General features: G+C 45.2%; 1 protein-coding gene across 2 annotated transcripts in view; it reads left to right on the forward strand.

The window, feature by feature from the left end:
- LOC123516164 (crustacean calcium-binding protein 23-like) overlaps positions 1 to 10,203 on the forward strand; it is a 30,208-nt gene extending 20,005 nt beyond the window's left edge. The window contains exons 2-5 of one of the 2 annotated variants that reach the window (XM_045275327.1): positions 6,344 to 6,499; positions 6,680 to 6,857; positions 7,659 to 7,868; positions 8,111 to 10,203. In XM_045275327.1, coding sequence (XP_045131262.1) covers positions 6,348 to 6,499; positions 6,680 to 6,857; positions 7,659 to 7,868; positions 8,111 to 8,215 — 645 coding nt within the window. In that variant the 5' untranslated portion in view covers positions 6,344 to 6,347 and the 3' untranslated portion in view covers positions 8,216 to 10,203. Of the gene's footprint in view, positions 1 to 6,340; positions 6,500 to 6,679; positions 6,858 to 7,658; positions 7,869 to 8,110 lie in introns of both variants that reach the window. The other variant, XM_045275326.1, reaches the window with a different exon arrangement.
- The last annotated feature ends 2,297 nt before the right edge of the window (positions 10,204 to 12,500 follow it).

Genomic DNA, 12,500 nt, shown 5'->3' on the forward strand with positions numbered 1-12,500 from the left:
GAACATCTTCAGTACCATGACGTGTTTTCATTTTCATTCTGGTTGTTATTATGTGATTTTAGACAGCTTCAAAAACTCATGTGGAGGTTGAAATAATGAAGACTCTGTGCATTAATCTTCTGACCCCCATAAACCCATCCTGATGTCAATAAAATCGTACTCAAAACTCGTGGTATAAAAAAGCGTCCCAGTACTGAAGAGATTAAATACTTCTACAGGCTGTTGTTTTATTCTTTTTGTGTCTTTGTGCTCCTTTATTTACCTTCTTTTATAACAGTACTTACTACCACTTTATATTCTACACTGCAAAGCTTCATTCTCTTTACTTTTCATACCTTTTAGATTGTGTACCGTATCCTGTTCCGCTTAATTCATTCATTATATTGATTCTTCCGTCCTCAGTGTTAATTTTAGACTCCCAATGCATTTTTCAACCTTTCGAGCAGTCTTTATCAACTTTTTTTCTTCCTCTCCGTCATTTATTTATTATAGTATTTTGTCATTTATTTTGTAGGTGGCATTGAAGCATATTTGGGCATGGGAGAGTTAGTGAGAGGGAGAGAATGTTTGAGAGGCGATTTTTATTTTGTTTATTCTTATTTTGGAGGAGCTTCAGGCCTATATTCTTATGTTCTTATTGTTTTTCTTTCTACCCTTGATCATCGCCACCTTCCCCAACACACATATATAAAAATTCAATAAATAAAGATAGATTAATGTTAATAGACACTCGTACATTTATTATCCACACAATGCCATAATAGATCACATTACTTCCGCCTTTCCCATCCACGCCATTATTGCCATCACACACTTACTTATCCAACTGACTATTAGCGCCGCCCCGTCTCCGCCCCACGCCATCCCCGTCATCCATCACCGTTAGCTTGCGAGTGAGCATTTAGCATTGATACGAAGACTAACAAGCGTGCGGCATGCTAAACTATTGATTGGGATTCTGAAATAGCTCTTCTCTCTCTCTCTCTCTCTCTCTCTCTCTCTCTCTCTCTCTCTCTCTCTCTCTCTCTCTCTCTTGTGCAACTTACTTTTAGCCATCGTTTCCTAATTGTATTGGAATTTTCACTTCTACTTTTTATTCTGATTCTTTTTTTTATTCTTATTTTCCTTCTATTTGCTCTTTTCTTCTTTCTCGTTCCTCCTCCTTCTCCTCCTCCTCCTCCTTCTCTTTTCCTTATCCTTCTTCTCCTCCTCCTCCTCCTCCTTCTACTTTTTGTCTTCTTCCTCTTCCTCCTCCTCCTCCTCCTCCTCCTCCTCGCCCCCCTCTTTCTCTCCCCAGCACAGCAGTCCCCAAGGTCAAGGTGCGGCAGGTAATGAGAAGGGGAGTGGGCCATATGTATTCCCAGCACCTGACTGGCACACCTTCTCCCTGGCACCTCTTACGTGTGTGTGTGTGTGTGTGTGTGTGTGTGTGTGTGTGTGTGTGTGTGTGTGTAATTTTATTCCGGTTTTCTGAGTCTCGTCGCCTCTATACTCGCGTCCAGACAGCCACGCCCATGCTCCGGAGTGGCCCTATAGCGTGTGTGGGCGCCTCTGCGGACCCACTGCAGTATTTTCCCACACACATTCAATTCAAAGCCGATCCTGGACTTATGAGTCTTTCGAATCTGGTATTGTAGTAGTAGTAGTAGTAGTAGTAGTAGTAGTAGTAGTAGTAGTAGTAGTTGTAGTAGTAGTAGTAGTAGTAGTAGTAGTAGTAGTAGTAGTAGTAGTAGTAGTAGTAGTAGTAGTAGTAGTAGTAGTAGTAGTAGTAGTAGTAGTAGTAGTAGTAGTAGTAGTAGTAGTAGTAGTAGTAGTAGTAGTAGTAGTAGTAGTAGTGCAGACAACGTGGAGGGTTATTTGGTATAATCTACATGTCACTTTGGAGTATTAAATGATGACTTAACTGGAACCCTTTAACAGTGACCCCCACACACACACACACACACACACACACACACACACACACACACACACACACACACACACACACACACACACACACACACACACACACACACACACACACACACAGGGAATCCAGGCAACAGAGAGAGAGAGAGAGAGAGAGAGAGAGAGAGAGAGAGAGAGAGAGAGAGAGAATGTCATAATAACCTTCCATAATATATCTTAAGCCGTCTCCTTCCGATTCTATGATGTGCATACCTAACGAAAATCACTTTGGAATGTGGCGCTTTTATTTGCTATGAGTGATGAGTGATAGACCGCTCGCTACCTTCACTTGTAATGCCGCCACAGCCATCTCCACCACCACCACCACCACCGCCGCCTCCACCACCATCAGCCACCGTCAGCCCGAAGGAGTGCATGGCGGTCATGGGAGGCGGTGCTAAGGAGTGGAGAGTTATGTGTTTGGGTAACATTTGTATAGATTACCAAATTCCACGAGTTACATTATGTTGTTTGTTGTAAAGAGAACTATTTTATTTATGCTATTTATTTTATTTATTATTATCATTGTTGTTGTTTTTATTGTTGTTGTCGTTACCTGTATTAAACCCTTGATTACAGTGACGCGTTTCCATATTGTGCTTACTGTTTGGTGATTTTATACAGCTTCAGAAACTTATGTGGGGGATTGAAATAGTGATGACTGTGGCCATTACTCTTCTGACCTCCATAGACCCTTGCTAATGTCAAGAAAATGGTCTAACCGTACACAAATCTCAAGGGAAATAATGAGTTCCAGTATTGAAAGGGTTAAGATACAAATCCAGTCATGGCTCTTCTTTACCTCGTTCCAACTTGACTTTCTTCTTGATTATGTTTCAAGAAAATTGTGTTATGAAGCCAGTTTCTCTCTCTCTCTCTCTCTCTCTCTCTCTCTCTCTCTCTCTCTCTCTCTCTCTCTCTCTCTCTCTCTCTCTCGTACACACACACACACATTAGCCAATTAGGTTTCACAACAAACTACCTTTTACAGCCCTGGCACGCTAAGTCCTGCTAAGTAATGGAAACAGTGGAGCGGTGGAGTGCATAACTCACCACTCCTCGCCACACTGCATTGCCTCGACCTTGAATCAGTTATCACCCTAATCCGGTCACCACTGCTAATACGGCCTGCCCCGCCCTGCCTAGCCCAGCCCTTGGAAGGGCCAGCGCGGCACTCAAGCTGCAACCCTTATAATTGGCTGGCACCCACGGAAAGTCTCAGCCACTCCCATCGTTTTCGCTTATATTCGAAGAAGTGTATTCCTGTGATTGGCTGACGGGAACCAAAGGTCGGCAGACCACTCCTGCTCGTACAGTGGCCCCGCCCTGACGCCACCTTTGCTGGGGAGGGCGAAAAGGTCTGCCAGCCACGCGGGGAATCGGATCCTTGTTTGTGCACTCCGGAATTATCTCCTGTGTTGCTGAGATTTGTGGGAAAAAATCACGTCATTACTGATTTTTTTCCTCCCTCGCGTTGATCAGTCTGCCTCGCATCCCTCACTCGGCCCTCGTCAGCAAGCTGGGAGACTGATGAATGAAGACAAATTGTATTAGAACAAACAGGATGAGGTGCAGAAGGAAATACGCAGGTGTATATGAGAGCAGGTGCCAGGATGGAGGCGATGTAAGGCTGAATGAAGGGAAGAAAGGAAGGAAGGAAGGAAGGGGCGTGGAGGAACTGAGTGATGGCATGTAGGGAGGGTCTCCTTAGGCGGGGGGTATATAGGGCAGGTAGGTTTCGCTCCATTTCCATAATGAAGGTCTTGCTCCCCACGCCACACCACCGCCTTTCCGGGGTGTTCTGCTGGCCCTGGTGTGTGTGTGTGTGTGTGTGTGTGTGTGTGTGTGTGTGTGTGTGTGTGTGTGTGTGTGTGGTGGGAACATGTGATATGATTCCCTCGCATGTCGTGTCCTCATGCAGTTTTTCGTCTCACTTGTTACGTGGTTGCATGTGACGCTCTGTGCCGCTGCGGCCACTGAAGTGCTACCTTATCAATGGCATGAAGCGAGTGACCTCCATGGCCAATTTATTAATCCGATGGCACCGCAACACATACTGTTACCTCAATACGTCCACCACTTGTTCGGTTTTCTCCGGCGCATCCTCATCAGACATGTGTTGGTTGGGTCAGGGAATCGAAACCTTGCACATGGGCTCCCACATGCACCGCCTACGTGACGGCAGCGACTCAAAATGGTCTTTCCAGACTGACTGAGTTTTCTCTCTCACTTTACTACATTTCAGCCGTGATGTAACGAAAAATGGAGCCGGTCCCGCGTGAAGTGTTGCCAAAGTTTAGGCAGCAGCCATTTCCTTGACTGTTGAGCAGGTGGCGGTAAAGGTTACGAATCGAAAGAAAAGCAATAATACAGCCGGTAGAGTCGGATGGCGATGAATTATTCACATCCTTTCCGTTGGAATTTGGATTGAGCTCAGCACCCATGCGTCTTGCTTAGAATTCATTACCACAACGCATCCGTCACCAGTGAGCCTTTAATCAGTCGCCATTGTCTTCGCTTTTAGATAATCAGTGCTCAAGACAAATGTTCCACTCACTGTCTCCAGCTGGACTGCTTCAGCAACGACCGCCATGCAGGATGCCACGAACTTGGCAGCATTCCCAGCCCCGTGGGCCGCACAGCAGCACCGGCGGCAGGTGAGGGTGTCGGCAGCTGGGTGACCCTGCCAGGGCCCTATTGATCCTGCCGGTGTGCGCCACGCTGCTCTCGCACGTCCTATAGGGATGCTGCCCTGCTGGGTGTCGTGGATGGCGAGGTGTCGCCCGCCGTGTCTCTCTGCATCGTCTGCCGTGCCTTCCTGCAACTCGTGCGCGTCATCACAGTTTTTTTCGCCTTGTCGCGCGGGTCCTTCCTTGACCTGGTACAGATGACCTTGCTGAGGAAAACTGAACCAATTAGTAGATCTGCTGGACGGGTGTGTACACAAAGCCTCGCTGTTGACACAAGTGTGGCGTGTTCCTCCGATGTCTGATGAGGCTGAAGCCATTATACAGACACTCCTGGCGGCGATAATTGCTGATCATATTGATTCTAAGAATTACTCATAATTTTACAACCACAAGCACCAACAGTAACACAATTACTCACGTGCGGTAGGTGTTGCGCGACACACGTAAAGAATAAATGTTCCTTTCTCAGACTGACGGACTACCTGTGTGCCCTTCTCTTCAAAATTGCTATAGATCCCATACGGAATGAGTGGTGACTACATGGCGGTGCTGGGAGTCCTTTCATGTGGTGGTCCATCTCGGTCAGGCGTGTGAGTGGGCGGACACCGATGCGCTCCTATTTTTTTATTCTTGTGTTCCCATGCAGAACTGTTACCAGGAAATGATACTAAGAGTGCAAACTGTCCGTGTTACAATGTAGGTCAGGTGTGAAATTTCCCGCGTTGCCAGGAAGAGTCAGTGACCCATGAAAATTAGATTTTTCTTCCACCGAGGCTATTACCATCCGCCATGAGGTGAGCAAAAGAACCACCCAAAGCAAGAGTCCTCTAAGTCTGACTGCTTCCACAAAAACTGCAGTATTTTCACCTTGATGTAGAACTTTAAGGCGTTAGCATGTGGTATTGATGTGGTACAGTAGGACTTGCTTTCTCTGTTGTGTGGAAGCAACCGTAAGTTATAAATTGGGTTATGGCACCGAAACAATAAGGTCTTACATTACAGGCGAAGGTTACGAGAAAGGGACGTTGTTTCATATATTATTGCATTCATCATTACAGAATCAAAATTGATAGTAATGTTGCTGCTTCAGTTGGTGATAAACATATATAGGAGGATAAGTCGGAAGGTGGGGAAAAATGGAACACACACACACACACACACACACACACACACACACACACACACACACACACACAGATTACACCTGAGCGTGTCTGATTACACCATCAGCCACATGGACTCGTCTGTGGCTACGCGATACACGTGTTATTACTTCAGATTAGCGGCGACTAGCGACCTAATGTTGTAGGTGTATTGTCAATTATTGCCATCCTCGCCCTGCGCGCCACCGCTCGATATTCACGGTCCGCCTCTCCGCATTTCCTCGGTGTATGGTCACTTGGTACTGAGTCGGATGGTTCTTAGACCTTATAGGCATCAAGTATACCCATTGACCTCCCCACATCCACCCATCTACCCACACACATATCTACATTCCTTTCCTCTCACCCCTCCGTCTATCAACCAGTATCCACATCCCTCGCATGTCGCCTGACGTATATAAACAAGTAGACCCGCCTTTATTGACGACTATCGGCAATGAAATCAATGTATCCATCCATTGTAAATCTATCTATATCTAGCTATCTATCAGTTTATCTATCTATATCATTCTTTTTCTAACAAGGTATTCCCAACAGCAGCAGCATGGCCAATCGTCCGAGAACCGCCTCCACCAGGAACGAGGAGGACATGATGGCCAACGCCAAACGCAAGCTAGCTCAGGCCAATGACCCTGTGGAGAAGCTGCGCCTCATGTGCCTCAGCCGCGGGGTCTCTGGCATCATGGGCATGGGCAAGTATGTCTCTGTGTTACTTCGTTGTTGTGGTATAGATATAATTACTGCAAAACATTAGGTAAATATGCATGTCTCACGTCAGGCCAAAAAAATTGTCTGAACGATTAACACTGGTTGTCTTGTGTAACCTTTCCTGTGAAGCGTCAGAACCTTCCGTGTCATTGTGTGACTTTGTTGCAGAGTGTTTCGTAGGATGGATGACGACGGCTCCCACAATCTGAACATGGAGGAGTTCAGCAAAGGCATCACGGAGACTGGCCTGCAGCTCAACGAAGAGGACACTAAAAAACTCTTCAACGCCTTCGACAGGGACGGCAGCGGCAGCGTCAACTACGACGAATTTCTGGTTGCCATAAGGGTGAGTTCCCCGTAATGTGGAAAATAGGAAAAAGAATTAAGAATTGTTTGTAGGAAGAGGAAGAGGCTCGCGTGACACTCAGCACGTGAGTCAGGTTACTTCCCTCACACCACGCCTGCTTGGCCCCTCGTGGCTTCCCCCTTACAAGCATGGCGTCGTCCCCAGTACAAGTAGGTCCTGAGGGAATTGATAATCTAGGAGGACAGCATTAGTGCAGGAAGGTGGCCTGTGTCTAAATCAGAACTAAAATAGCTAAACCGTCTTCAAGTTTTTCCTAATGAACATTTTCAAGAGAAGAGCAATTGATAATCATTTTCTGTTATCTTTATACCTTTCCACAGCCTACCTAGTGAGTAACTCAAGTCAAACTAAGATAGAGCCACAAAAGAAATGTAAGCTTTTGCTTATCAACTCAACAAAATTTATGGTATCCAGTTTAGTTTTTTTTTTTTTTTCATTTGGTGAAGACTTATCATTATGATTTTCTTATTGCATGATATATATCCCTGATCCCTACGACCCTTACGCTCATTATCAACATCGCACGTGCAGTTCATTACTGAGAAACGATCATAAGTCTTACGTCTTTATCAAAGCATTATGTCATCACCTGCCACACCACATTACGCCACACCACGCCACGCCACGCCACAAATACAGTGCAGTACACCCCAACACGCCATGGACCTCACCAACACACCAACACACGAACATTAACAACCGTAGAAGAAGCAACACACTACACTCCGGTAGCAAACACCCCATGCAATCAGTCTCCTAATCCAGCCATCTTCAACACAGCCCAAAATGAACGACAGGAGAAAGAAGTTGGTGGACATGGCCTTCGACAAGCTGGATAAGACTGACGACGGCGTGGTGACCTTGGAGGACCTGAAGGGCGTGTACTCCGTGACCAACCACCCCAAGTACCAGTCCGGGGAGATGACGGAAGAGGACATTCTCAACACCGTCCTCAAGAAGTTCGAAAACAACACCTCACTGGACGGCAAGGTGATAAAGGAAGGAGGAAGAAAGGGAGAGACACTAGTAGAGAAATATTTGTTGGTATGAGCTGTGAAAGACTGGCCCTTTTTGTTTAATTGTCTTTGTTGCCCTTGATCAGAGAAAGAGAGAGAGAGAGAGAGAGAGAGTGTGTGTGTGTGTGTGTGTGTGTGTGTGTGTGTGTGTGTGTGTGTTCGAATCTACCCACATAAAGCAAAGTCATCACCGGTGTTTGCCTGTCTGTCTCTTAGGTGACCCGGGATGAATTCTACGACTACTACTCAGCCATCAGCGCCTCTATCGACCACGACGCCTACTTCGACCTCATGATGCGCAACGCTTGGGGCATCAAATAAGTGCCTCGCCTCGCCCATCCCCCCTCACCACTGCAGAGTGTGGACCTGCCCATAGTAATCAAAGCATCATCTTCATCCACTAACAACTGAGTCCTCCCGCTGCGGTTTTCATTCATTCTATCTCTCGTTGTCCTATTATACCGTTGGCTGTTTTCTTTGTATGTGAATATTGCTTACTGATTAGGTCTGAATCCTCACACACACACACACACACACACACACACACACACACACTGCCAGTTCAGGTGATGTGTCTCAGTATACAGCAAAAGACAGAATATCCTTAGCTGACCCGCCTACAGTTACTACTTACCCGCTTACTTACGTCTGTATCCATTTCGAAACGTGAAGAATTTGACGTTCATATGTATGTGTCTGGATTAAAGGCATCTGGGGAGCTTCAGTTTTGCGCTTCTTACTGGATATTTAATGAGCGAAAAGGAACATCCATTAGCACTATCAGAGAGACAATGCACATGTTTTATTCCACTATTCTCATGTACTATAAAAATCATTACATTTGATAACTAAAGAAAAATATTAGTGGTCATCATTTCTCGTGTCCAATTAAATCACATACGTACAGTACCCAAGTGTTATCACCCAGTCACCACCACTTGCCCTTCTCCCCGCTGCTCGCCTCCCCTGTGTACCCGTAGCAGCTGAGGTCAATGTTCTATAATTCCGTACAGGCACCCGTCCAGATCTATTAACTCGACATACCTGTGAATCAATTACATCCATCCATTGCTGCCCTCGCCCCGGTGATGCCTTTAAACCCGCCTGTCCCTCGCTCCGCCCTTCCCTCTTCCTAGTTGTTGTCAGACGCTGCACTCGTCACAAGTACTAGGGAAAACTCAAATTGATCACATAGAGGTTTTCATTGTTGTTATCTTCATACTGACGCAATGTGAAGTGTGTTTCAGTTATAAGATACGTTTTATACCTGAATTTAAGCCAAATGTACTCTGTAAAGCCGAATTAATTATTTGAGAGTTTTTTATGGTTGTAATCTCGTTGACACAATGTGGAGTTTGTTTCAACAGTGTGGCGCGTTTCATGTCAGAACTGTGGAGGTTTTTCCCCGGTTCACAAGTCCCAGTATTGCAAAGCCTGTCTCTCGAGCCCTCCTGAGCAGCACAACACACTACCATGTGCAGGAGGCTAGCCGAGGCTGGGATACAGTGCAGACCGCCACACCTTCCCCTCGTGTCTCGTGTTGCTGGGCACGTGCCTGGCCGTCATGTTCCTCCAGGGCCCACCATTCATCACACGCCGTCACCACATGGCCACCTCGACACACGGTCACAAGGACACCACCACACTCTGTCCATTACATTTCAAACGCACAAACACTGCAGATGTAAGTCACCAGAAAATGTTTTCATCAGCAGTAATTAAATAATACATTTCATACATTCCTATGATTAATGATCGAAGACTTGCATTTAAGGTTTTATATTTTTCTCTTCTTTTCATACTGGATTTACATATAACAAATATAATGAATTAATGTCTTTCCCATAAGTGCTTTCCTTTGTAGTCTGTTATATGTCTCTAAAACTTGTCGCTTCTATTGTCTGCTCTGAATATAATCCTGGTACGTAGTATAAGTCAGGAGCTTGAGGGGCCCGGCACGGCGCCCCCTCGCCGCTCACCTGTACGCTTCCTCCGTTTTGATAGTTACGCCCTAAGGACAGCAGCACAATTTCACGTCGCAATTCGAATTTCAAAGTTGTCCAAATTTGCGATAATTGCAATAAAAGTTGTGTACAAATCTGTGGTAATTCCAATACCGTGTGACGTGTTACAAATACTTTTCCCGTCGTTACCTGTCCATCCTCAGGTGTGAAATTGTGCTTCTTTTTTTTCTATGGTGATGATGATGATGATGATGATGATGATGAAAGTTAAGCATATGCCAATGTTATACTTCCAACATTTTATTTCAAACTTAAAGAATGTGAAATAAATATATATACGTTGAAGGGAATGGTCATATCCTTTACTAATATACAAGTCACCCAAGATCCGTCAGACATCAGCCTTCATGCCACCTCGCTACACCACGCCTCGTCTTGCCCCACCACGCCTCACCATCATTAAATAACAACCTCCTGCCAAAGGAAGACATGTATACTTAGATTGTTTATTAAAGATTTATTCTGTTATCAGAGAACGGCCTGTGTGTGTGTGTGTGTGTGTGTGTGTGCATCATTTTCACTTATATGTTTATTCATTCATTTTATTTTCAGTGCATGAGATGGAAACAATTAGTCCCTTATTCTTTCATTTATTGTTTTATTAGTTTATTTCCAGAATTGTTTGGTGAGAGAAGCACGCATGAAGTAACACCAATTAAGACGGAAGGATTTTATTAAGGAAAAGCAGGAAGAGAAACGGAAGAAGATAAGGAGGAGGAAAGGAGAATTTTAAAAGTGTATGAGAACTAGAGAGGGAAATCACCAACCACCAACCTCACATACGAGTAAAATTGACCCATAGTGCTTCGAAGTAGGCGTCCTTATCACCTGATGGGACTCACAGGACAGATGGTAGCCAGACACAGCTGCAAGGGACGAGGGAGCTGGCCATGAGGTAACACTGCATTGATACTCTTGTGTTTCTGAATATGCTGAGGTAGGGAAGGAGAGCTATCTAGCCTAGCCTAGGTAGCTTGTCAGGTTGTCAGGTAGTGGTTTGGCAAGAGAGAAGAGTTGTGCAGGTGTCTGGATAGCTTGTCAGGTAGTGATTTACTAGGAAAGGAGAGCTATACAAGTGTCTAGGCAGCTTGTCAGGTTATCAAGTACTGGTTTGGCAGGAGAGGAGAGCTGTACAAGTGTCTAGGTAGATGTCAGCTTGTCAGGTAGTGGTTTAGTAAGAAAGAAGAGCTGTACAAGTGTCAGGCTATCAGGTAATGGTTTTGCAGGAAAGGAGAGCTGTGCAGATGTTTGGATAGCTTGTCAGGCTGTCAGGTAGTGGTTTGGCGGGAGAGAAGAGCTGTGCAGGTGTCTAGGTAGATGTCAGCTTGTCAGGTAGTGGTTTAGTAGGAAAGGAGAGCTGTACAAGTGTCTAGGTATCTTGTCAGGTCATCAGGTAGTGGTTTGGTAGGAGAGGAGAGCTGTGCAGGTGTCTGGGTAGGTGTCAGGTTGTCAGGTGGGGGTTTGACAGGAGAGGAGAGTTGTACAGGTGTCTAGATAGCTTAGCAGGTTGTCAGGTAGTGATTTGGCAGGAGAGGAGAGCTGTGCAGGTGTCTGAGTAACTTGTCAGGCTGTCAGGTACTGCTTTGGCAGGAGGAGAGCTGTGCAGGTGTCTAGGTAGATGTCAGTTTGTCAGGTAATGGTTTGGCAGGAGAAGAGAGCTGTGCAGGTGTCTGGGCAGCTTGTCAGGTAGTCAGGTAGTGGTTTAACAGGAGAGGAGAGTTGTACAGGTGTCTAGATAGCTTAGCAGGTGGTCAGGTGGTGTGCAGGTGTCTAGGTAGATGTCAGGTTGTCAGGTAGTGATTTGGCAGGAGAGGAGAGCTGTGCAGGTGTCTAAGTAGCTTGTCAGGTAGTGGTTTAGAAGTGTCTTGCACAGGTAGTGGGTTAGAACTTAGAAGTATCTTGTAGTCTTGCTCAATAACACATTTTGTTCCTCCATTCCCTGCCAGTCTAACCCTTTTGGTGATATATTCGCTGTGTTGTATTTAGCTCACTGCAACTTCATCTATTTAAATTTCATGTATTTCTATCACGTGACTATTTGTAAATGCAACAAAATTCCTGCAATGTGATAACAAAGAAGGAAAAAGTACCACAAGCGACCAAAACTGACGAGTTACCCTTACAAAGCTTCCTTAATTTTCTTTGAAGTATTGGTGGTGCTCGTTTTCTTACAGCGTATGCCTGTCTCTTACATTCATAACTGCGTCTGTGCTCACTGCTGCGTTATCATAAACTCCGGATATTCAGTTAAACCACAAATGAAGAAGAACCACATTATAAGAATAGCAAATAGTCGTTTTCTTGTAGTTTAAGACTATATTTTGCATTTTAATTGTATTTCTGTATTTCTTGTTGCATTATCATAAATTATAGAAACTCACATGAAAGAAAAAGCATCAAAGTAATAGGAAGAATCAAAATATGAGAAAAATAAACCAGGTCAGTAGCAAGACACCTCAAGAACCATAGAGGGATGAAAGCCACGGAAACAAGCACTCCTACCAGGCCCAGAGAGAGAGAGAGAGAGAGAGAGAGAGAGAGAGAGAGAGGTCTAGCCTATTCCTTATGCTGTAGGTAACATG

Source organism: Portunus trituberculatus, chromosome 40 (assembly GCF_017591435.1).
Source record: "Portunus trituberculatus isolate SZX2019 chromosome 40, ASM1759143v1, whole genome shotgun sequence".
Lineage (NCBI taxonomy): Eukaryota > Metazoa > Arthropoda > Malacostraca > Decapoda > Portunidae > Portunus > Portunus trituberculatus.